The 27,088-nt window shown below is 37.3% G+C and overlaps 2 protein-coding genes and 1 non-coding gene across 3 annotated transcripts in view; all 3 read right to left on the reverse strand.

The window, feature by feature from the left end:
• Positions 1–12,454, reverse strand: part of LOC112053276 (trithorax group protein osa) — a 136,621-nt gene extending 124,167 nt beyond the window's left edge. The window contains exon 1 of the mRNA XM_024092659.2: positions 12,131–12,454. The gene's annotated coding sequence lies outside the window, so the exon portion shown is untranslated. The remainder of the gene's footprint in view (positions 1–12,130) is intronic.
• Positions 12,455–20,930: 8,476 nt separating this feature from the next.
• On the reverse strand, positions 20,931–26,738 carry LOC112058313 (60S ribosomal protein L7a). Its single transcript, XM_024099035.2, has 7 exons — positions 26,579–26,738; positions 25,864–25,978; positions 24,966–25,115; positions 23,601–23,689; positions 22,723–22,854; positions 21,644–21,766; positions 20,931–21,139 (listed from the first exon to the last, which is right to left on the reverse strand). Exons 1-7 carry the CDS (start codon positions 26,591–26,593, stop codon positions 20,957–20,959), a joined length of 807 nt encoding a protein of 268 aa, XP_023954803.1. The 5' UTR covers positions 26,594–26,738; the 3' UTR covers positions 20,931–20,956.
• Positions 25,741–25,814, reverse strand: LOC112058344 (small nucleolar RNA SNORD36). The gene has a single exon (XR_002887768.1). It is a non-coding gene; the product is annotated as a small nucleolar RNA SNORD36 (small nucleolar RNA).
• Positions 26,739–27,088: the final 350 nt, after the last annotated feature.

Consider the following 27,088-nt stretch of genomic DNA (forward strand, 5'->3'; position numbering starts at 1 on the left):
GCGTGTGTGAAGTCTGCCAATCCGCATTGGGCCAGCGTGGTTGACTATTGGCTAAACCCCTCTTAACCCCTCTCATTCTGAGAGGAGACTCGAGCTCAGCAGTGAGCCGTATATGGGTTGATAATGATGATGATTTCATTTGAATTCTTCCTAATTTTCGTGGGATAATCTTTTTTTTTATTCTTTACATGTTAGCCCTTGACTCTCACCTGATGATAAATGATAATGCAATCTAAGATGGAAGCGGGATAACTTGGTAGGAGTAGAATGAAATGGTATGCAGGTTTCCTCACGATGTTTTCCTTCACCGTTTGAGACACGTGGTGTTTAATTTCTTAAAATGCACACAACAGAAAAGTTAGAGGTGCATGCCCCAGACCGGATTCGAACTTACACCCTCCGGAATCGGAGGCAGAGGTCATATCCACTGGGATATCACGGCTCCTCCAAATCATCCTTAGAGCGTACCTATTCACTTGTTTTTTATTAATATTCACAAAAAGTCCTCTTGTTTTTTTATTAATATTCACAAAAAGTACCTCTAACTCAGTTAATAAGGTTTCAGCCCAGCTTTCAGTCCGGCCAAAACAAACTGCCTCTCGAAATTTTCCATTAATCCCGCGGCAAAGCCTCCGTTGCTATGTGAAAACATTGCCATACGTATTTTTATATGAGCTGACGCATTAGTCTAGGAGCAAGTTAATTGTTTGTTTATTACGTTTAATCATTTTGATACTGATTTCTTGTATCTATAGTAAACTCATCGATCTCCTATTAAAAAGTGGATGCACAATCAGCAACCAAAAAATGTCCCTACTCAATGAGTGCCAAATAAAACTTCTTGGCACTCAATTCAAGTAGTCGCATTTGCAAATTCAACCTTAAACTCAATCCTTAAGAATTTGCTCTGAATTTAGGATTTTATTGAATATTGGACTATATTTAAAGGTCTTTATTTTCTTTATATTCTAAAACTGTTTAAGCAAAATTGGCTAGTTTTTGAGTGAAATTTTCTACATGATTGTGCGTCCTTTTATTGTAAGAGGTCAATGAGTATACTGCTTCTTTAAGTGTTTAGCCTATAAGGCTTTTTGGATATAAAAGTCTTATAAGTTTTAGTCTATGGGATACTAATTATTGAGTTTTCTTCCGAAGAATTCATAGTAGCCTGTACCTTGAAGAGCACCTTTAACTTTCGGCCCTACTCATCTTCAGGAAGACATTGACTCAAAATTACCATACTTTTTTATTGCAGATAAAGCAGAGGTAGGACTTTCTACATAAATGAGATGGGATTGACAGCTTTAAGTCATCCCGCTCCTTCAGGTTTAGTTGATGAGCTTAGAATATTAATGTTTAATTCTTATCTGGAACAATCACAATTATCTAGATGTTTGTAACAAGTATTGACGGCTTAATGGATTGTTCCTGGCACTGTTGTGTTATTTTTACAACTGAGATATTTATTAATACGAGTAAGAAAGATAAATTTTATGTTCAATATCCTCGAACTTAGGAGTTCATGCTTTAATTCTCCATACTCAACAATATTAAATGGGAAAGTTTGCATTGACTCTTAGTGTACATTGTTTACCGACACAATTCGATGCGGATATTCCGCACAATGACGGACGAGTGGGCAAATATATTCGACAATTTAGACAACAATAGCTTAGCAATAGCTTTTGAAAAAGCTGTCTGAATTTTTAAATATTTAATATTTTTTTGATTGCTTTTGCTAGTTTTTTACTTTGTTTTAAATGGGTTATAGACACTTTTAATGTTTTAAAATCTTAATATTTCATAATCCGATTTCGAATGGCTTGTGTTGCAGTAGCTAATGTTACGAAGCTACATAATTTAACCAAATGATCAAAAAATCAAATTGAAGAATTTAATGCGGATATTTCGCGCAATTGACAGACGAGAGGAAAAATTAATTCAACATTATAGACGACAGTAGCGTTTAGCTTTTGGATAGCTGCCTGAATTTTAAAATATCCCCTTTAATTATTTTTTTTTTGATTACTTTTACTAGACTTTATACGCTAATTTAAATGGATCAGATATTCTTTTAATGTTTTCAAAGAACGATACACTTGTTTTTTCTAATCCGATAATATTCCAAATCCTACGAGTATATAGCTAATCTAATCACTGGATCAACAAGGCAGTTGGTTAGACAATATTCAATCAAAAACATTCAGCTCTCAGTGTACATTGTTTTCCGACGCAATTCCATGCGGATATTCTCGAATTGCTGCCTGAATTATAAAAGATTCGCTTTCAAATATTTAGCTAGAGCTTAAATGAATTAGAGATATTTTTAATAGTTTCAAAGGAAGAGACACTCGAATTTTCATAGCCTGACACAGAAATTAATATTCCAAAACCTACGAGTATACGCTAATCTAATTACTGGTTCAACAAGGCAGTTGGTTAGACAATATTCAATCAAAAAGCATTCAGCTCTCGGTGTACATTGTTTACCGACGCAATTCGATGCGGATATTCCGCACAAATGTCAGAATGATAGACGGGAGAGAGCAAATGAATTCGACAATTTAGACAACAGTAGCGTTGTTTAGCTTTTGAATTTTAAAATGTCCGCTTTATAAACTATTTTTCATGGGTTAGTGATAGTTAATAACTCTTAACTGTTACAATGAGAGCCTGTGACGATCAGACTTTAGACATTGACGGTTCGTGGTTTTGCGTAGAAGCAGATTTGAAGGATCCAGACCCCCAACGTAATTTTTTATATTTTCCACGGACCTTAATTCAAAAATTCATGATCCCAGTAACCAAACATTTGGGTACTCGTGGGCACAACTATGTTTCGCACAATACTAAGTATGAAAGAAGAATCTTAAAGTGTATCTAGCAAAGGCATAGACCTGAATCCTCATGATATCGAGTAGAAAAGATTAAAAAAAATACGTTTTATACATGACCAATTGAGGATTTCTCCTCTACCTCTACAGAGGAAACCTCTGCAAAGCCACCATCGTCCTAACTCTTTAATTGCCTCGCTTAACTATGGTAAAACCTTTTAGCGATGTCTGATCTGTGGTAAAACCATACCACAAAATGACAAAGGTCTGTCATCCCAGGCTCTTAATCCATGTCAATGTCCAAAATTACATTGAAAAATTAATCTTATTTCACCAGTAGTATTTCATCAGTAGTAAACATTTCTAAGAGCGGGGTCACACGATGCGTTGCGGCGGCGGTGCGGCGCCGGAGCGGTTACGCTGCATCGTCTTACATAGAAATATCTGTGGCAAGTCGGGTGCCGCTCCGACGTCGCAACGCATTCACCCCTCCCCGTTTTTCGTCTCGGTGGTTGAAAGTCCGGTGCGGCGCCGGAGCGCATCGTGTTACATGCCACAGATATTTCTATGTAAGAAGACGCGGAGCACCGCTCCGGCGCCGCACTTAGAAATTTTTATTACAGGATTGACATGGATGAGCCTGGGATGATGACACACCTTTGTCATTTTGTCGTCGTGTGCCCCCGCTCTAAGTCTGTAAAGTAGAAAAATTCGATGAACAAAATCATCATTCATCATCATTCGCAACCCATCTTCGGCTCACTGCTGAGCTCGAGTCTCCTCTCAGAATGAGAAGGGGTTAGGCCAATAGTCCACATGGCCCAATGCGGATTGGCAGACTTCACACACGCAGAGAATTGAGAAAATTCTCAGGTATGCAGGTTTCCTCACGATGTTTGAGTCAATAAATATATTGATTTTGATTTAATATATTATTATCTAAGTGTAATGTATCTTCTACTTTTCTTTTTATGTGTACACCCGTCATTATTCATTATTCCTTGTATTGTATTTTCTCTTTTTCGATTGGTTGTCTGGAAGAGATCGCTCATTAGCGATAAGGCCACCAATTGTACATTAGTTTTTAAGTTAATTTCTTGCCTGTTATTATTATTTTTGGTGTACAATAAAGTATATTTCATTCATTCATTCATTCATTCATGTTTTTCCTTCACCGTTTGAGACACGTGATATTTAATTTCTTAAAATGCACACAACTGAAAAGTTGAACGTGCATGCCCCGGGCCAGATTCGAACCCACACCCTCCGGAATCGGAGGCAGAGGCCACTGGGCTATCACGGCTCCACGATAAACAAAAATATATCATGAAACTGTAGTGTTTTTAAACCGTTGTTGTTTTGACGACCTCTGTGGCGCAGTGGTATGCGCGGTGGATTTACAAGACGGAGGTCCTGAGTTCGATCCCCGGCTGGGCAGATTGAGATTTTCTTAATTTGTACAGGTCTGGCTGGTGGGAGGCTTCGGCCGTGGCTAGTTACCACCTTACCGGCAAAGAAATACCGCCAAGCGATTTAGCGTTCCGGTACGTAGAAACCGAAAGGGGTGTGGATTTTCATCCTCCTCCTAACAAATTAGCCCGCTTCCATCTTAGACTGCATCATCACTTTCCATCAGGTGAGATTGTAGTCAAGGGCTAACTTGTAAAGATTAAAAATAAACCGGTATAGAAACCCTACTGGCTGTAAACCGTCGCCAGACTGCGTAGCTTAGCTCGCACTCGTTTATCCAGTAAGCCTACACCATTACACGGTATTTTCCGCTTTCAGTTCACGTGAAAAGCTCGGGTTACACTCAACTCACCCATGCAATGCTCACGCGGGATATGATCCGACTGCATTGCCGGGACTTTCTTCAGTCGATTCATTGCAATTCAATCTCTTTACTTGGAGATTATAAGTAACGCGTAAGAGATGTGATATCATATATAGATAAGAGAAGACAGAATAGATAGAGGAGGGCGTAGGATCGAATCTGGTCCGGGGCATGCACCTCCAGGCTCCAACTTTTTAATTATGTGCATATTAAGATCATATTAAGAAGATAATTAAATATCACGTGTCGCAAACGGTGAAAGAAATACATCGTGAAGAAACTTGTATACCTGAGAATTTTCTAATTTTGATGCGAAAGGTTAATTCATTCATTACGAAATCTCAAAACCGCATGACGTACAAAACCGCAGATGAAATTTGGCAGGCAGGTAGTTTATAGATATTTTAGAGGTCTGCTAAGAACGGATTTTGCAAGAGGGTCGGATTAAGGAGTTCTAAGGGCGGACAATGTCGCGGGCGTACGCGTGTTCTCTATATGTGTGAAGTCTGCCATTCCGCATTGGGCCAGCGTGGTAAACTAAGGCCTAACTCTCATTCTGAGACAAGACTCGTGGTAGGTGCATGCCTCAGACCGGATTCGAATCTACGCCCTCCGAATAGAAGGCAAAGTATCACGTAAAGTAACTGATAATGTTAATGATGAATAATTCTGACTTTTTTTTAATACCGATATACCGAATATTTTCAAAACCGAGCCGATTTTTCTTTTCCTTAGAGAGCCGTGATAGCCCAGTGGATATGGCCTCTGATTTCGGAGGGTGTGGGTTCGAATCCGGTCCGGGGCATGTACCTCCAACTTGTCAGTTGTGTGCATTTTAAAATTAATTATCACGTGTCACAAACGGTAAAGGTAAACATCGTGAAGAAACCTGCATATCAGAGAATTTTCTTAATCCTCTGGGTGTGTGAAGTCTGCCAATCTGCATTGGGCCAGCGTGGTGGACTATTGACCCAACCCCTCTCATTCTAAGAGGAGACTCGAGCTCAGCAGTGAGCCGAATATGGGTTGATAGACGAAGGAACAATTTTGGAAAATTAACTCAACTGGATTATTCAAAATGAGATTCCTGATTTCAAAATCCCAAAACTTTGTTTGTGATCATAATTGATTAATCCTTAGTATTGAGTATCTCTTGATTAAGAGAACAAGCCACTGAGACACAAAAGCCTGTCTTTGATTACTTGTCGTTGAGGCGTTCCCTTGTTTATTTTTAGTTAGATAATTAACTGTCTTAATACTACGAAAGATCTTGAATAAATACTTACTTCAAGCACAGATTAATCTATAATATACAGATGGAGTGTACGGAACACACCGGTGTCGTAGCCACTCCAAATACAAAATCTAAAAGTAATACAATCTCAAGTCAGTACGACACGAACCGTCGCATCAGTAATTATTATCAATATTATTCAAGAAAATGGCGTCATATGTTTTTAAATATTTTAAAAACTGTTTACACAAACTAAAAAAATAAGATGGTGTATTTTTTATTGGTAATTATTAAATTAATTTATGTAAATTAATTGTTGTTAGTGTTAAATTTTGAAATACAAATTATGAAAAAAGTTTGTTTACGTGGGTGTCAAGGAGACGCGTGACGTTTGTTTTTTTTTTAAATAGATTTCACCGGCTTCAGTACGTTGCTTGTAAAGACTCACTCTGGTTACTCTGTGACTTCAAGATTATAAATACTAGCAGATAACAGCTATGACTTCGTCAAAATGGAAAAGTCTATGTTTTAAAAAATATTAGGAAACTTTTAAATTTATATGCTTTTTTCTTTCAAGACTTCATAAAAATTGGTGTAGGAATAGTTATGGCAATAGCCCATCGGCCGGGAATCGAACCCGTAGCTCTAGTAATCCTGTAACTGTAACTCATAGCGAAACTGTAGCGGCTTTATTTATATTTATAATATTTGTAAACGAAGAAATTATAAAAAAGCCTCAAGGAATCCTGCGAATCCTGTGACATGTTTTACTAACAGACTTCAATAAAGAGCACCGTCTTCAAACTGATCAGCAGGTAGAGCATATTAATATTATGATGTTATTATTAGCTTTTTAGTTTAGTTTAATTAGCATCATAACCTGAAGTTCTCTATGACCCTTCCCATTTTCACAAATATGGGCTGAAAACAATTTGTTTTTTCTTTTTTAGGCGACTGCTACAAGTCACAGTTTAGCGTTGAAAACAAATAGAGTAAAAACTCTATGTCTTTATCGTATTTAACATAGTATACAAAAACAAAAATCCGCCGTCTGTCCGCTCTATTAACTGCACAACGTACTTTAATGCGGTTTTTGTCATTATATAGAGTGATTACCACGCGGACAAAATCACGGGAGTTCGCTAGTTTTAAAAACTATAGATATCTTCATCATTATCAGCAGATGGACATCCACAGCTGGATATAGGCCTCTTGCATGGACTTCCAAACAAAACGGTCTCAAGCTGCCAGCATCCAGCGGCTCCATGCAACCCGCTTGTTGTCTTCGGTCCACCTAGTGGGGGGTCGACCAACACTGCGCTTGAGACCCCAACGTCCATCGGCTCGTCGAACTATGTGACCTGCCCATTGCCACTTCAGTTAGTCACTATAGTAAAATCTTTAAAAATTAAATTTGCGAACACCCCGTATTTTAAGGCAAAGGACAGTATAATAACAGATAAGATAGAACTGCATTATGCACAACACTACATCGTCTGAATGCTTTGACGTCAAACAGGATTCCTCACTGCAGCACAGTGAGAATACTAAAGCGTCGCCAAAATAATCTTATAAATGCAAACCCTCGCTTAGAAGCCAGCATTCTATATAAGTCGGACACAATAACTGGGAAACCTCTGCAGTGGACAAATTCTTGCTAAATTTTATAAAATCTGACTAAAGAAATAGGAATGGAGGAAAATTTTCTTAGCGGGAAGAAAAGCTCAGTGTTTCATAGCTTCAACCCAATTCCTAGCATGCGACCAATGACATACGAGTATATTGTTGAGAAATAGACAAAATTTCGGCGGAAAAGTCCCAGTAATATCTTTTGTCCTAACGCAATGAAATGTTGCACTGCAATTGGTGCACTTTTGTCTGTTAATCTTCACGAGATACGTCGTTTTATTCGCATGTTAGGCGCACAAGACTCGAATCTAGGACTTCTTAGCCACATAGGCTAAACAACCAACAATCCAGGACCAACAGAGCAGTTCGCATATTTCTAATCTATCATGAAATTTAGAAATGCTGAAGCTGTTGGCAAAATATGATTACTAAAAATCTATGCTAATGTTATAAAGCTGAAGAGTTTATTTGTTTGAACACGTTAATCTCAGGAACTACTGGTCTGATTTGGAAAATTATTTTAGTGTTAGATAGCCCATTTATCGAGGAAGGCTATAGGCTATATATTATCCCCGTATACCAACGAGAACCACGCAGCGTCAGCTTTTGGCTACCTTGTGATAAAAATTACGAGTTTTCCACTTTACAAATAAGAACATTTCTTTTCATTAAAACCTTTGCACAGAAATTATACAAGAATTACAAGCATTTCCCCGTTTACACGCAATATTACTTGCTAATAGGTAGGGCGCAGAAATCAAGTAGGAATATAAGAGGAAAACGTTCTGGAAAGCAATTTTAAAGTGATAACACAATTCCTACGCATAACCGTCTGGTGGAAAACATTCAGAAAATAACATAAAATTGAAAATTTTGAAAAACTCCCGAAGGTCATGAGATTATTAATTACACTCTCGATCAAGTCGTCAATATTCTCTTTCAGTGCGCTTTCATTTGAGACCACACTCGAGTATATTTGCAGACATTCGGTTTTTTCTCCCCCCACAACTTTTAAACGGCTCAACCGATTTTCATCAAACATATCTAAAAACACTCGCCCATAAGTCACCTTTGATATAAAAATAACTAAATTAAAATCGCTTTATCCGTTCGGGAGCTATGATGCCACAGACAGACAGACACGGGGTGTTATAACCCCTCTTTTTGTCGGGGATTACCAACTTAAAGTTGTAGCAAAACTTTTACGCATTTTACCGCCTTGTGTGTGGCGTTTTAAGACTTTCAAGTACTTGTTTTTATTATCAGTTAGGGTAACATCTATTATAAAGAGGTAAGATTTTTTTTTCTTTGTTTGTTTGTTACAGTTAAGACCCGAATGTACTGCAGGAATTTAAAAAATTCTATCACCAATGGAAAGCTTAGTTATCAGCAAGTAACGGTGACTCAATTGCGGTACGACTGCTAGTTATTTAATGAAAAATGTGTAAGTGTACTATAAAATGTTTGACTGTTTATTTATTAATGCATTACTCACAAAAAAATCGAAATAAGGGCAAACTATAAGTAAAATTGATTTATAAATCAATTCGACTTCATTCGCGTGGAATTTAGCTTTTCACAAATCTCTCAGGCACCATGGATTATTCTGGGATAAAAAGCCTATGTGTTAATCCAGACTATAATCTATCTCTACTTCAAATTTCAGGTGATTCGAGTCAGTAGCCGAGGCGTGAAAGAGTAACAAACACTTATACCATCAAAATCATCAGGTTTTCGCAAATCTTAGGAATCCGTGGATTTTTTCGGGATAAAAAGTAGCCTATGTGTTAATCCAGAGTAAAATTTATTTCCATTCCAAATTTCAGCCAAATCGGTTCAGTAGTTGCGGCGTTTTGTATACTAATTGTATGAAATAAATCGCCAGCTCTGGGACTATTAATATTAACAGTACAGTCATTTTCATCATTATCAACCCATATTCAGCTCACTGCTGAGCTCCTCTCGGAATGAGAGGGGTTAGGCCAATAGTCCACCACGTGGCCCAATGCGGATTGGCAGACTTCATACACGTAGATAATTAAGAAAATTCTCAGGTATGCAGGTTTCCTCACGATGTTTTCCCTTCACAGTTCGAAACATATAATATTTAATTTCACAACTGAAAAGTTGAAGGCGCATGCCCCGGACCGGATTCGAACCTACGCAAACCGGAACCGGAGGCAGAGGTCATATCCACAGAGCTATCACGGTTCCACAACAGTACAGAAAAAACTTTTAATTCGCGGGGGATACTGTCTGTAAATGCGCCGCAAATACAGAAACCGCGAATATGGAATGGTATTTTAAATATTTTAAATGGGATTATATTGGCTAATGTATTTTTTTCTTATGGTATGGTCCGGGGCATGCACCCCCTACTTTTCAGTAAAGTGCAAAGAAATTAAAAATCACGTGCCTCAAAAGGTGAAGGAATAACATCATGAGGAAACCTGCACATCTGAGACTTTTCTTAATCATCTATGTGTGTGAAGTCTTAATCCGCATTTGGCCAGCTTAGAGGACTAAGGCACAGAAAACATATGTACCTACCTAAGGCCTAACCCCTCTCATTCTGAGAGGAGACTCAAGCACAGCATTGAGCCGAATATGGGTTGATAATGATGATTAAAGGTCGCCATTCGCGTTTTCACTATTCGCGGATTAAAAACGCGAATAAATAAGGAACTTTTACTGTAGAGTAAATACTAAGATAGATACTTATGTAAAGTTTTTGTATTGATTTGCATAACATTTTTAATAAGGCCGATGCTTAACCTACTTTACCCAATCCGCCAAGTAAATGAGGAAGGGGAGCAAACGGAACGGGAGAGGGGAATATTAAATGCCGGATCAGTTTGAGTTTATGTTTTACTGTAAAATTGACGTTTTCGGGGTCAGTGCCCGAATGAGATTAAACAATACTGTAGGAGATGGTAGTCTGAGACGGATATGACGTCAGGTGGCGCGACTTGTTTCCGAAAAGAGTTGGGAGTTAGAGAGGGGTAGCGATCGGTTGGTGGGAACGACTTGCGATATAAGGCGATCGTCGTACGGTCGGCTTCAGTATGCTCTTGGCGTTCGAGCTGTCCACATTTCTTGTTGGGTTACTTCTTCATACGTTCATACATACATACATTCTCTATGGGTTACTTGGGATAGGCGGGGAGACTGACTTGAGTTGGAAGAGGGTTTGTTAGTAAACTGTCAAGAGATCCTAAGGGATCTCTTACCTACACGCAACGTTCACAAGTGCGTGATTCCACTCAAGGTCACTCTCTGCCCTTCTAGGGTCTAATTTTGGTTACAGTTTGATTTGTTAATTTTAAGTTGTCCTGACAAATATTGTGATTCATAACCTTTGTTCGAAATTGGTTTTCTTATTTTTATAATCCACTTCTGAGTCTGCTAAAAATACCAATACTGAATAGAAGGAGTAACGGTTAAGTCAAAGTTTGTTATGAAAAACGAATACCTAATTGATGTCTCAATAGCTCAATGATTGGGAGAGAACGACGAAGGGGCCGGACTCATAAATGAGAGGTTGGGGTTCGATTTCCGCCCGGTGGACTATTGTCGTACCCACTCCTATGAGTACATAGTCTTTTGGGACTACTTGAATGGGAAAGGTAATATTGGTCGTATTTCAAAAATATATGGCTAATATTCTTGAAAAAAATGATTAAATGGTAGGTAAATGGTTAAGAACTCTAATTGTAATGAGGACTAAAGTTAGGCCTTTACCTAGAAAATTCCTACTTGTTGAAATTCATAGTTATTCATTTTAAACATTCGGTTCTCGTGAGATTACGGGCGTAAAATATAGCCGACACTCACAAATAACGTGACTTATATTGTGGTAAAAAAAATTCAAAATCGGTTCAGTAGATTACCTCACAAACTTTACCTCTTTATAATATCAGTATATAGATAAGTTAGCGCTTGACTCTCTCCAATTCTGATGAGTACTGAAATTGGGGCGGGTTAACCTAGAAAATTGGTATTTGTTCAAATTCATAGTTCATTTATTTCAGACGTATATAAAAGTAGACTAATTATAAACATCGTTCGTTCGTTCGTTATCAACCCATATTAGACTCACTGCTGAGCTCGAGTCTCCTCTCAGAATGAGAGGGATTAGGCCAATAGACCACCACGGCAATAGCTCAATGCGGATTGGCAGACTTCACACACGCAGAGAATTCAGAAAATTCTCTGGTATGCAGGTTTCCTTACGATGTTTTTCCTTCACCATTTGAGACACGTGATATTTAATTTTTTAAAATGCGCACAACTGAGTTGGAGGTGCATGCCCCGGACCGGATTCGAACCCACACCCTTCGGAATCGGAGGCAGAGGTCATTTCCACTGGGCTATCACAGCTCAGCGTATTTGAGACCTAATAATTCCACAGGTGGCTTCGGCCGCGGCTTTATTCTAATAAAATAACTTACAAGAACACCAACTGACTATGTGTCTATAAAAATTAAAAACACTATACCATAGTTACAAAAAAAACTAAACACGTGCGTGGTACCTTCACTCTACAGATAAAAAATAAAAAAATATTGAGCATAGACTAAAAATGAAAAAAAATCTTACCACAAAATCCGAAACAAATTGCAATCCAATGTCGTAAATGGCCATTATCACACCCATATCCACTTGCCATCACTCGCTATCACAAAATTATCACTAAACAAAACACGAAAAGTCAATACGTCTCACAGATCTATGAAAAATCAGCCGCAGGATGCCCGCCATGTTTTATTCGCGCCGAATTCATCACATTCCATTTTCGAAATCAACAATTCGCGGGGTGGTTTGACGTTTATTATTTTTAATTTATAAAGAGTATCAATGTGGAGGCAAAGACCACTGTTCGTACAGCCAAAACGCGTGCGCGGTTCCCCTCGATATCTCGAGACTGAGTGATCGGACGGCTGTACTGTACCTGTTATTTTTCGTGGCGCGTGCGTATAAAGGACCATTCCCGGTTCAACAATTTAAACCGCTTGCTACGTATACCGTAATTAGGGACAATTTTCACTTCGAGCTTTTATCATTAAAACCTTTCTTAAATCCCCTTCGCTTATTTTATCCTCTTTTTGGAATGGAAAAAGATTTTTTTTTTCATGCCAGCCGTATTGTGGAGTTTATAGAATTATTCAGTAAAAATAGAGGGTAGATATAAAAAAAACATCTAATGTGGGTAGGTATGTATCTAAAATATTATCCATTTGTATACGGTAGTTCTAATCCGATTACAATGCCAAAACTTAGCAATTTAATTGATAGTCAAATAGGTAAGCTAAAATTGAATACTACCCTCCGTGTTTCGAATATTTAATTATGGAGGGTAGAATTGTGAGATATAATTGACATTTGTGTTACAATAACGCCTAATTAATTTAACGCATTTCTACGGAAATTCACACGTTAAAGTGAAAGGTTAGAGGTAATTAACGGGTAAGCTAAGGAGGATATAATTGAATTGATAAAGATTTTTTTAAATCTCCAAGTTGTGTTGAGTATCCTCCGTGGTATGTAGGTACGAGTATCCTCTTTGTCTTTTATCATCTGTGTATCTTTATAGCTATCGATACTTTTTCGTCTTGCCAAGAAGGTTTTAGTTGGAAAAGGTTGTCTAGAAATATTATATTTTGCATGCACACCGCACGCTTCAGCCCTCGAGCCATCTTAATACGTTTCCACACATGGCATGCCTGCCGGCAGCGCGAAGGGTCACGTAGACGGGGTGACCAAATTAACTGAATTTTGTGGATTTTCGCAAGAATCTAATTTAATTTTTACCATTTTTCAGAGTCAAAGTCAAAGAGTTTATTCAGTAAGAAGAAAGTAGGTATCATCATTATCATATCAGCCGATGGACGTCCACTGCAGGACAAAGGCCTTTTGTAGGGACTTCCAAACATCACGATCCTGAGCCGCTTGCATCCAGCGCGTCCCTGCGACTCGCTTGATGTTGTCAGTCCACCTGGTGGAGGGTCGACCAACACTGCGCTTTCTAGTGCGGGGTCGCCATTCCAGCACCTTGGGACGACAACGTCCTGACGGACGTTGGGGTTCTCTTCGAACTATGTGCACCGCCCATTGCCACTTCAGCTTCGCGACTCGTTGAGCTATGTCGGTGACGTTCTTCTGTGAATCTCCTCATTTCTAATTCGATCCTTTAGGAAGAAAGTAGCAAACTTGAAAATCGTTATTATGATTCCAAATGCACATTATGGTCATAGCACATATATTATCATCGGGAAAACTTCTGGCGGCTACGGCGAGGCATCGCCGCGTTTACCTCGTACCTCGCCGTCAAGGTCTCGGCAGGTCATCAGTTAAGAATAGTAGATTGTTAACCTAGGGTGGAAAGAATCAATTCCTGAGGTATTTTGACTCGCTTCGCTCGTGCAGCTATAGTCCGAGTAGGAATTGATTCTTTTACCCGTGTTAAACACTCTACTTTTCATTTCGAATATGAGGAAATTTCATTTCGATTGGAAATTATAATTATTGTCTATTTTTTTGGCCCGCTCTTGGAACGTCGGTAAAGCAGTCGTCAAATTGGACGACTGCTTTACCGACGTTGTGACTACTCCCCGCTAGGCGGCTCTCCCTAAGGAGAATGACTTACGTAAAAATCTCGTTACATCCTACTCGAAGAACCACTAATGTTATAGAATTCACTTTTCCTTTGGTGGAATACCTATATTGCTTATTGCAATAAAAAAATACTGGTTCACATTTGTATGGTTTTTAAAATAAACCTTTAGATAGCACTATGCACCTTAAAAACGGCTTGTTTAATCCACCATCTTGGGGAGAGAGAAAGAGATAAAGCGCGAGAAGAAATGAGACGGCAAATAGTCGTTCGGAAATAACTTTAAACAAAATTCAGTTTAGATTTTTTTTAATATTAAATACTATATATATAATATATAATATTTAAAATTAATTGTCAATATATTTTTTAATCATTATCTATTTTTTTAAACTCCGTCACTGTTATGTAACAAATTAGTATCCCGCCAATTTATGTCGACTATTCAAATTTTATTTAGGGAACTCAACACGTTATTGTTGCGGCTTATTCCGATTAAGAAGTTTGCGCTAAATTTACACTGGCTGTTTAGAAACTCACATGGCCGTAGCATTTTTTTTTATAATTACTTTACTTTTTACATAAAAGTTTTCCTCTAGAACTTCATTGACGTCTGAACAGGCTGTATGGTCAACGATCTTTGCCTGTCCCCGAATTTAGTTGGGGACAAATAAAAGAAAAACATAAAACTCTTCACAGCTAATGACAGCAGTTCTATTTTTAAAGTTCATTCCGGCCCTTAGGTGGGAAGTAATTTGTATGAGTTATTCCCTCCCTGTGTAGGGAAGCAGCATTTTCCACCTAATACTCAGATCAAAACAACACTACTTTCCGAGTATGAGAAATGAAAAATTACTTAATATAAATATGGAGCAACATTCATTGACGTTTACTTATTCTATGCTTTTACTTAATACTGTACTCTCGTGTTTCATCAAGGTTGGTACCGAAGTCATTCAAAAAGTCTTTGCAGACGTCTTCTAATTATAAATGTAATTCAGATACAGGAAGAAAATTTTTTTAGTGCGGATATTTTTATATTTTGTACATAAACAAAATTTAATGATCACGTATTTTTTCTTTTTTTTTTTAACTCAAAAATAACAAAATTATCGTTAGCTAAAGTTATTTACTTTTGAACAGAATTTTAGGGTCACCCTATTGTGCGTTTATTTTATTTTCGTTTGATACCTAAAGGACGTCACTAGATCACTTTTAAGCTGAATATATCTTGTTTAGTAATAATATGTACATTATTTTGTTATTTAAGAGACATAAATTAAAAAAAAAAATTACATAAAATGTATCGAACTGTTTGTAGATTTATATTCTATTAATGATACAGAACCACGAAAAAAAATATCCGCACTAAAGACCGAATCACCCTGTATAAATCTTCATAACACTCGTCTCGTCGAATGGAATTGAAGGAAATGATTGTTTATTTATGGGGATATATTTAGATAGATACGCAGCTGTACTAAGAACGTCCGTCTATTTCTCATTTTCATTACACATCTGCATTAAACGTGCCTAGACTATCGGACCTAGGACACTCCCGACTGGGTTATATTCGCTTTTTTCCGTTTTCGCATTTAGCTAAATCCGATCTCATTCGGTGTTTCAGTCTTAGAAAACCGCACGAAAATAGTTTCAGAGCAGTGAAAATGCATATAGCTACAAAATTTTACCTGGATTTTTTCTTTTCTTTCTTTTATTGGAACCGGACACTGAATTCCGATGGCGCGATATTCTGTTTTCACAAATATCGCAGGAATAATGCATTTTTCCAACCTATGTGTATATCCATTGTGATGATCAAAATAAACCCTGGCTGAGTTTGTTGTGGGCTCTTCTAGGACCAAGGCGTATTTGGGACCATGGTAACTTTAGTTTTAAATTTTCAACTAATTGTGTCACCATTATCAACTCGAAATAATATTACCTAACGTTGCAAAAGTGATTGTAAACTGAAGGCTGAAAGTGGCAAAGATCGAGGCACATAGTTCAAAGAACCGATGGACGTTGGGATCACAAGCTGCTACAGCTTGGCAAGCTCGTTGATTTGAAAGGCACTCCTATGATATGCGGGCGACGGGGATGGAAGGACTGAGCGGGTGTGTGCGCGGGGTAGAGGGAAGGGCTGCGTGGATATAAAGTAGCGCGCACGGAGTATCGGGAGTGTTACGAAAGAAATTGACAAGCTAGAGAATGACAAGCTTAGGGTTACATGAATCGTAACAATCGTTTACGTAATCGGAATAAAAGGCTTCATTCTGCGAGAACGTTAGGGTGTTATATCACCACAAATTTTCAACTGGGCTGCTTCTTGGAAGAAAAACAGCATTTCGTTAGGTCTTTGGGATTAGGAACAAAATATTTATTTATGTCTGCTTAAACATTATGTAGGTGACTTTCATGGCGAGTCGGACAATACTATGAACGAAGAGGTCGATGTTGGTGGAGCTTTTTCTTTTCAAGTAATTTTCCAGATTTTGCGCCCGATAATAAATATCATCATCATCATCATAATCAACCCATATTCAGCTCACTGCTGAGATCGAGTCTTCAATCAGAATGAGAGAGGGGTTAAGGTTATGCCCAATGCGGATTGGCTAACTTCACATGCGCAGAGAATTCAGAAAATTCTCTGGTATGCAGGTTTCCTCACGATGTATTTCCTTCACCGTTTGAGACACGTGATATTTAATTTATTAAAATGCACAGAACTAACACGTTAGAGGTGCATGTCTCGGACCGGATTCAAACCTACACCCTCCGAAATCGGGGGCAGATATATCTACGCTATCGCGACTCCTTTATCTTAAGGTATTATGAAAAAATAAAAGACATTTTGAAGATCTTAATGCCGCATGGTCACCCTACTCAGCCCTTTGTAAGCAAGCTGCAGGAGAGGAGACAAAGGACAACGCGTACACTACGACGTTAGTCCTTACGACTCGGTCTGTGGGAATTAGAGTCCTTTACTGTAAGGGGTAGGTGGGTAGGTACCTTTACCTACTCGTACAGCCGACGTATTGCGTAGTTATTTTTGAATGTATATGCAAGTTCTACTATGCGGAATATAATCATAAAATAACATTTAATTATTTATTTGTACACCACAACATAAGACAAACAAATAACAAGACAGTAAAGAAGTAAGATACAAAAGAAGTAGGATACAAAAGGTTAACGGCGGCCTTATCGCTACGTAGCGATTTCTTCCACCTTGGGTTTAGGAAAATGCAAAAACACGAGAGTGTAGGTTGTAAAATAAAATACATGAATACTTTAAAAAACTAAAAAAACACGCTTGATACCCATATCATGGGGGTGCATTTCTAATAGTCTGTCCGCTATCTTGGACGTCCGCCATATTGGATTTAAGTCACGTGACTATTTTTTCGTATTCCTGACCGCAAGCCCTTTCATTTGATATCCATATCCTGGGGGTGGATTTCAAACAGCCAGTCCGTCATCTTGGAAGGCCGCCATATTGAATTTGTAATGGCGTTTCTTAGTTAGTCATGTATTGTTATCAGTACTCAGAGCGTGTGCAAAATTTCATCCTAATCGAAGACCGGGAAGTGGGTCAAATTATGATTCCAAGATTTTCTTACATACATAGTTGCTAGTGAAGCTAATATAAACGTGTTAAGAAATTATGTCATATGTTTTGCTATATTCCGGAAAATCCACCCAAATTCGACAGATAACCTCAACGACGTTTCAGAGATAGAGATAGGTAAGTACCTAGTTGATTTGTAAATATTGAATAGAAGCAATTTTTGCTTGCAGAATCATGAACAGTGATTAATAATTTACTTTCGCGAAAGCCCGAAGAATCCAAGCGACAATGTTACCCATATTCGACAGAAATCTTCTACGTAGATATAATACGTATAATTCCGAAAGGTCGGTAGGTAAGCTGCCTCTACCTTCGTATTGCGTAGTTATGTCTCATTGAGAACTAATTTGGCATCAACAGTTTGCCGATCAGCTTTAGGAATTTGGGGATAAAATATAGCCTATAGCACTCGGGGATAATGTAGCTTCCCAACAGTGAAAGAATTTTTCAAATCGGTTCAATGCAAACTAACAATCAAATCTTTCCTCTTTATAATAATATTATAATTATGTATTATAACTTAGCGGATGCCCGCAACTTTGTGCCTACGCGTAAGATTCTTAAAATGGTCTAAAATATCCTCAAAAAAAAAACCTTTCGTGATCAAAGTGACATACAATCTAACTTTTACATTAATATTACCTATTAATAAGATAGTTACTACACCCGCCGTGTTCTGTGTAATTGGTTTAACTTTAACTGAAGCATAATTAACTGCGACGTAGCACAACATTTACATTTCCACCCTTCGCTCTGTCGTTTGGACGGTAATTTGATTCGATAAGGGCTACTTTCACGCACCGTGGAGTATGGTAATTGAAGACTTCAAGAAACACGGTCGTTAAATGCTTGTATACATTAGACCGTCTAATCTACTTATAGAAAGAAAAAAAGAATGGAAAATATTTTTTAATTTCTCATACTCGGAACTACTACTACTACATACTTTGAGGTTTTACATGTACATTACTGAGGTTGTTTTGATCTGAGTATTGGGTGGAAAATGCTGTTTCCCTCCATAGGTAGTTTTGTGTTTTTTTTTTAATTGTCCCCAGCTAAATTCGGGGACAGGCAAAGATCGTTGACCATACAGCCTGTTCAGACGTCAATTCCCGCAGGATTTATGAATATTTTCAGGATTAAAAAATAGTCTATACGTTGCTCAACAACCTGCTCTATATCGGTTCAGCCGTTCCGTAGTCTAATCCCACAAATAATGCTATCCAACACTAAAATAATGTTACAATTTGAATCAGTACTTCCCGAGGTAAGCGCGTTGAACCAAACATACTCTTCAGTTTTACATTAGTAGGTACGTACCTATCTAATAAAATGGCCGTTATAAAAACAAAGTACAGTTACTCGTACAAAAGCAATTACAAAACACCTAATTAACAGAACACGCTATTAACAGTCGTAGCGTAGGATTAATATTCCTGCCGTCACGACATTATTTCCCCTAGAATTCCTACAACCTACAAACCTATAATTGTGTGCTATCCTGTTGACATCCTTATCTAATAATCTACATTGTAATATTGTAATAAAAATATTAGACACGCTATCGCTATCAAAGCGACAGACGCCCGGTTTACCGATTTAAATGAACCACACACAGGATCACGGAAACGGAATTTGTGGGCAAAGATATTTTAAAACATTTGCTAAAATTTTAAAATAGCGACATCTATTAGACGTGTCGTAAAAGAGAATATACATGTACATACGTAGATTGCCAAATCACCGACAGATGTAATCCTTACTTGAACTAGTAATTTCTAACAAGTTTACTAGATGGCGCTCTCCAATAAAAAAAAACTAGTTCTCTACACTCACGGTGCGCATGGCGCGAAATGCGAATGTCATTAACCGCGAGTGTTGAGTGGAAGCATTCGTAGCTTTGGGCTTACTTATAATTTTATCTATAAAATATTTCGTGAATTCGTCATAAAGTTGGGCCAAAAACATATTTGTCAGTAGTAAACAATGTTACCGACATATAACTTAATATAGTCTGGTTTAGTGCACGAACCAAACTGAAAAGAAACTTGTTCTCGTATGCACACCACGTTCGCGCCGCGACTGTGAAGGAATAACAAAGTTAATTATAGATTGTCAATGGGGATGATGACTAGGATTGAATATATTGATTTTTATGATACATTCGGGTAAATAGGGTCAATGTTAACTAATTTATGCATAAAAAGCAAAGATTGTCTGGATATTTGCAAAATAAACGAGATTATAAAATTTCAAAATCTATTAAAAATATTTTATCGTGATTAGATGAAAATTCATACAGTTTTAGCTTCCTTACATTAAATGTGTAATTTTTTAATATATGAACTATAAGCATAAACGCACAAATAACAAAGATATTGCTAATTTTGTTTGAACGCGCATACAAATCTAACGATCATTACATTGCCTATGACGTCATTAGATCGAGCCATTTTGTATGGGACGTTTTTCAGGGATCCGCGGCAGCGCCGCAAATCTGACTTTTTAAATCCCTGTAGCTCCGAAAGTAATGATCGCAGATACCCTGTTCCTTTTACAAAATTGCTTTACTATTAGTATACTCTTAATTTATATACAATTTAAAAAACTGTCATCACCCTCACTAAGTCGCAGTAAGTCGTTGAATGCTCATTGCTCGCTCAGGACCGTGTGTTCAAATGTGAAAATCCCTGCAATCTGCCATGTCTTGAAGTGGTGATAAAGCAAAAATGACTGCACTGTGAAATACCCTCAGACGAATTATATATTTGGTCAGAGGAGACGCCATAAACTTTAAATTCTAGCTCTTTTTTATTTAGGTACATAGATTATGTTAACTGTGATGCTAAAGATATTTAGAAAGAAATCAAGGCAACGTGGTGGCCCTCGTGCCTCATAGAGAACGTCAAGCTGTCAGGGCCGGTTCACCTTGTAGTGTTTAGACCAATTATCACCCTGGCAACCCACATTACACATACTGGTGTACAGCAAGATGGATTTATGCCCAATATTCCTTCATAATTTAGAGGAGGGAGACCTCCTTCATAATATAAAGGAGACCTGGCCCTTTAAAGTGGGCCATTAAAATAGGCTGCTAATGAAAGTAACAGTAGCAGATTGTAAAAAAAAAGATATGAAAAAGAAAACACCAAAAATTGTTTAAAAGTAAAGTTTTATTGGCTTAGCCCTGCTTCTGCGCCAACTCTCTCGCCTTGGCTTTCTCCAGCTTGGCAATCCTGGCGTTGGACTTGTTGCCAAGGACACCGCCGCCCCAGTGTCTGCGGAGCTCCTCATATCGCTCGTTGAAGTTCGTCCTGATCGCTTCCACGAGTTTCGAGAACGCGGCTCTATCACCAGACTCCACCTGAGAATTTAAATAAAGTTTTATTATCAACATTAACACAATATCACTGTTCTATGTTGAATAGTGGATAGATGGAACATTCAGATTATTCTTTTATGGTGGTAGAATGGGTTTTCCTCATGGCATTTGGATAGCAAATGAATCATCATTATATTTCCATCATCTATACTAATATTATAAAGACGGCCTCTGTGGTGCAGTGGATTTACAAGACAGAGGTCCTGGGTTCGATCTCCGTCTGGGCCTATTGAGATTTTTTCATTGGTCCAGGTCTGACTGGTGGGAGGCTTCGGCGGCGGCTAGTTACGACCCTACCAACAAAGACGTGCCGCCAAGCGATTTAGTGTTCCGGTAGGATGTTATGTAGAAACCGAAAGGGGTGTGTATTTTAATCCTCTTCCTTTCAAGTTGGCCCGCTTCCATCCTAGATTGCATCATCACTTACCATCAGGTGAGATTGTAGTCAAGGGCTAACTTGTAAAGAATTATTAATTATATACTAACATTTGTGAGTGCTAAACATGTGCAGGTCTTCCTGTGGACCAGCGCTCCGAGACGGGACTTGCCCTTTACAATACAGTATGGGACGCCCATCTTACGGCACAGGGCAGGCAGGAACAGCACCAACTAGAAATAAACAAATCAGTTATATTAATATTAATCTGTTTTTTTTAAATGTCTTTCTTGTCTTAAAATGTCTCTTAGGTTGCTAAGTATGATAGCAAATAAGATAGAATTTTTATATTTTTATTAAGTTATTTCATAGAAACTATGCCCAATAATAATTGACTACAGATAACCGGTTTAAAATTACCAAGATCAACTATTTGTTTGCTCCTTTCGATTGGATATTATGATGTGAAAGAAAAATCCAAAATATACAATTCACCACCAAACTTCCAGTCAACCACCAAAGTTCCAAAACATGAAAAGTTTTTATTTTTTAATTAAAAAAATATTAGTTATGCAATTCAGCTCCTATAAGTGGACTCATCAACACCTTGAAGTTATGGGAAATGCTCTAGAGCACCCTGTATAAGTTCATTTGGTCACTCAAGCGAGCCAAGCTAACTCTAGAAGCTTAGAAGACCACTCAGGTTAATAAACACCTTGTGGAGTGTTGCCCGGCACTCAACAAGGCTTTCAGTCAATGTATGCTGCTGGTTGTTCTGATTCTTCGCTGCATCTAAGCATAACACATATCAGTATTACTTCCTCCATGCATGCTCTGCAGGTTAATATTATTAGCATAAAAAACATTGACCTCTTATAATAAAAGGATACACAATCATGAACAAAATTTAACTGGCCAATTTTGCTTTGACAGCCTTAGAATCATTGGTAAAGAAAATTATACCTAAAGGCTTTTAATTTAAATACAGTCTCATAAACAATAAAATTTCAAATTCAGAGCAAATCCAACTGAGTTTAATGTTGAATTTACAAATGCGACTACTTGAATTGAGTGCCAAGAAGTTGTGTTTAGGCACTCATTGAGTGATAACGTTTATTTGATTGCTGATTGTGCATCCACTTTTTAATAGGAGATCAATGATAATAAATTATTAAAGTAAATTGCATACCTCAATAGGATCAACATCATGTGCGATGACAACTAGCTGTGCCTTCTTCTTCTCAACCAGTTTTGTCACTGTGTTGGTTCCAGAGCGGACAGTGTTGGGCCTCTTCGCTGGGGGCTCGTCTTTCTTGGCAACCTTGGAAATTACAAAAACAAACAATCAAGAATTGCTCTATAATGTATTACAGTGCAGTGTATAGATGTTGTCATCAGAGATCTTGGTGGAAATGGTCTTCATGGCATTCTGAATAGTTTTTATGCATCATGGAAATTTTAAATAATTTTATGAAGATAACTAACCAATTTGGAATGAAAGAGTACATACTAAATGCTGTAGCAGCTGGTTTTGAACAATATTTTTCATGATTTATGATTGCTGATGTTTAATAATGGCAGGGGTCCATCTAATCTGCAATGTATGTATCGGACACATCACATCAAAAAGATTTTAGTATACTTTGTACAGAAAGTCATACAAATGCCATCCACTGATTCACATCGTATGGTTTGCATCAAACAGATTTTATCTGCCATAAAATTAAGAATCTGTTTGATTTGATGTATCCATATGATGTGGATCTGTAGACGCCTGCCATAAGGGACATAGGTCAAGCCAGTTATTTTTTAAACCAATATAATAAAGACAAAAGTTTGTATGTATTCTATGTATAGGGAAAGTTAATAATAGAGCTTAGACCCACCACATTGCTTCAATTCAAATTAGTGAGTAAAAAATACAAACTGCAAAAGAGCAAATGGTGTATATTATAATAATGTGTAACTTTGTGATACTGTTAAGATACAGTTACTGTTTTACCTTACAAACTGGTGGACATTTAATTTAACTAACGTTAATAGTAACCAAAATTTGATTTAACTTACCTTAGCTTCAGCAGCTTTCCTTAGGCGTTCTTTCCTGACTGCTTCAGTCTCAGGCCTGTACTTCTCCAAGATCTTGAACAGACCTTTAGCTGAAATAGATTTTCATACAAGTTAGTAATGAAACTATGAAAATGTAACTCTATGATAATATTTGAATATTTCAGAGTTAAAAAGCTCGTATAGTTTTTGTGATAATCACAGTGATCATCGTTGCATTTGGTTGTTCATCTTGAAAGTTACTGACATAATTAAAAATAATAACTCTAAGCAGAGTCCTGAACTTATAACATCCTGTAGTCACAAGTTCAGGACTCTGCTCGGAGTTCTTCTTTCTACCACGCGATGAATCCGGCATCCGCACGGTGAATCCATGGAATGCTAAGATAATCTTCTCAACAAAGTTTAACTAACTAATTACAAACTAACTAATTTTAATTTACTAAGTTTAACTAACTAATTTAGGCCAACCAAACTGGTTAGCACTCAAATATCTCATCATGAGAAAGACATTGTAAACCAATAGCGGGTGGTATCAAACTAATCACTAGTTTAGTTTCATCACAACAAGTCAGCAATATATCTATTTTGCTATTATTGGTTTATCTCTCTCATCACAATGTATCTTGTGGCTGTATACTCCTTGACCTGCTGTATTAATTAAGACTAAGTGCAAAACCTACAGGTTTTTTTTATTATTTGAAGGGTAAATGATAGAGATGCGCCGAGTAACACTTTTGCCGAGTAACGAGTACCGAGTTTTACTCGGTTAAATTTTTTTTCAACCGAGTACTCGGCCGAGTAACTCGGTTCAATCAAATTCATTTCGCGCGCGTAATCAAGTATTAATTCAATTCAATTCAAAATTGTTTTTTTCAAGTAGGCTTAGTTTACAAGCACTTTTGAAACGACAAGTTTGACTATTTGTAGTGACTCTACCACCAGCTCAGAAGGCGTAGTCTCCTGTTGAAAAGAGCGACGAGAAACTCAGTTGTTCTTTTAAATCTTTCATTTTAATTTTATTTAAATTAAATTGAGATTTTCAAAGATTTCATAAATTACTAATAAATACTTTTTGATTAATACTGTTGTTTTAATTATATTATGTACCTAAATAATGATTTTCTAAAACAAGGTATACTCGGCATTCACCAACCGAGTTATTCGGCCGAGTACGAGTATCAAAAAATCCGCCGAGTACGCCGAGTACCGAGTATCAACCGAGTACTCGGCCCATCTCTAGTAAATGACAACATTCATTTAGTTTAAAAAAAATTTAAAAGACATTCAATGTAGCCATAATTGGCTATGTTACAAGAAATTACAGTCATGGTCAATACCTAAACCACCACCAAAGAGCGAGTGTACCTGTGGTCTTATCCAGTGTCTGTGTGAACTGGTTGATCGGTGGAGGCACTTTGAGACGGCGCTGGAGCACAGCCTTCTGGCGCTGGATGCGAATGTACTTGGGCCATCGCACAAACCTGGACAGGTCACGTGTTGGCTGGATATCTTGGCCTGTGAAGAAACAGTTGTTGTTTGTAGAGTTAAGTCGATTCCTGTTAAATATGAAGAGGAATATCTATGTAATTGATCATCTTCTGTTCCTTCTCTCACTAAAATGGGGTTGGCAATGTGAATCTTCTCCATTAATCTTGTTAACTCATCATCTACTCTTTTACACACACATTTTTTTTTACACATTCCAACCATCTCTTCTTTGGCCTTCCTCTCAACTTGTATCCTTCCACTTGCAAATTCAACATTTTTCTAGTAATATGACTTTCATTCCTCCACAATACATGTCCTTTACAAAGTTACTCCTCAATTTTTCTGTCCTTGGCGCCATTTTTAGACCATGTTACTAACATTTGTAATCTACTTTATTGCTGGTTGCTTTTAAAAAATAAAAGACACCTAACTTCTTTTTAATTGAACCAAGCTAGTTTTTCAATTATGAGATGGGCTATCTGAACTCACTCTCACTCTTGTGTATACTGATAGAATATCGGTTTCTTTTTGTTCCTCTATAGTCGTTAGACTATTATCTAGATACTACTACTACTTTACTATTATCAGAGAGCTTCAGAGTTAGACTTTATCATGTCACAACATTATCAGTTCTGCAAATAATTTTGAAATAGCCAATCAGTGTTAAAAAGCTCGATATTTTTCACCCACATGATGATTCGGGGAAAAGTTTTAACATCATTTTGGCTCATTACTAGACAAACAAGTTGAATTAAATTGATTGTTACGTACTTACCAATAGCAAAGTTCTTGGGCCTCTTCTCAAAGAGTGGGTTTACAACCTTCTTGGGTTCAACTTTCTTCACGACCAGTGGTGCGGCCGCTACTTTCTTTCCTACCTTCTTCTTAGGCTGTAAACAGAAGGATCTTTTTAATGCTTCATATACTATAAACAAATTTATTTTCCAAAAGGATATGGGAAAAAAATATATATGGAGAATAAATGACCGGAAAACAACCAATAATAAGGCTAGCCTCATTTAAAATTTGATACGGATTCTTTGAACACACTAAAGAATTAAAGGAACTGAAGTTAATATGAAGTTGAAGGGGGAAGTTATCTATATGAATAGAAAACGCTATAATTTAAACTCTGTTTATATAATCAGGCATTTTCATATTGAATGAAATTTATAATATAACACTGCCGCCAGTTTATATGAAGTTGGAAACTCATCACGTTTATATGTTACCTGAATTTTAGGTTATGTGTTCCCGACTTGGCATTAATACATATTTTACACCTGATGATAGCAAAACCTTATTAAATTAATATTAAATTGGACTTTCTTAGTAAATACCTTGAAAGTTTAACTCTAAAACTCGATGTTTTTGTGTTTGTTTGGTGAAAACAACACCTAATGGTCGCGCACTTAAATTTTCAATGTCCACAGTTCTTAAATTATTTTGAACAAAAATAAAGTAATACAATTAACGCACATGGTTTTTACCTTCTTCTGCACCATCTTGATAGAAATTTATCACAGTGATCTCACGGCCACGATAGGATACGTGACCGAAAAAGAACACCAACCTTTCGGCGAAAATGGCCGAAACAAAAAGATTGTAAATCGCTGAGGAACAAACGTCACTGTCAAATTATGAAATGACAAATGTCAGTCAAAACCATAGACAACTTATCACAGATAAGATAAGTTAGGGCTTGTATACACATTGTATTGAAATGGAACCGTTCTAGTAACTTAGGAAACGGTTACTTTTATTGCTAAATCGTTTGGAGGAAATCTATTAAAATACACAGATTAAACAATAATAGGCAAATAGAGCGCAAGGAACACGTCGGCGTTGTAGCCGCTCCAAATACAAAATTCAAAAACGAATACATTGTCGAGTCAGTACTACACGAAGCGTCGCATCAGTAATTTTCAATGTTATGCAAGAAGAACGGGTCTTATGTTTTTAAATAAACTGTTCACAATACTAAAAAAATACGATGGAGT

The sequence above is a fragment of the Bicyclus anynana genome, chromosome 4 (genome assembly GCF_947172395.1).
Source record: "Bicyclus anynana chromosome 4, ilBicAnyn1.1, whole genome shotgun sequence".
Lineage (NCBI taxonomy): Eukaryota > Metazoa > Arthropoda > Insecta > Lepidoptera > Nymphalidae > Bicyclus > Bicyclus anynana.

What these genes read in the sequence shown, in the direction of transcription:
- LOC112058313 (XM_024099035.2), bottom strand. An exon ending in GCCCAAGAACTTTGCTATTG is followed by an intron (nt 25,116 to 25,863) that starts GTAAGTACGTAA and finishes GTTTCTTCACAG; the next exon opens with GCCAAGATATCCAGCCAACA. An exon ending in GGAAAGCTGCTGAAGCTAAG is followed by an intron (nt 22,855 to 23,600) that starts GTAAGTTAAATC and finishes GTAATTTCCAAG; the next exon opens with GTTGCCAAGAAAGACGAGCC.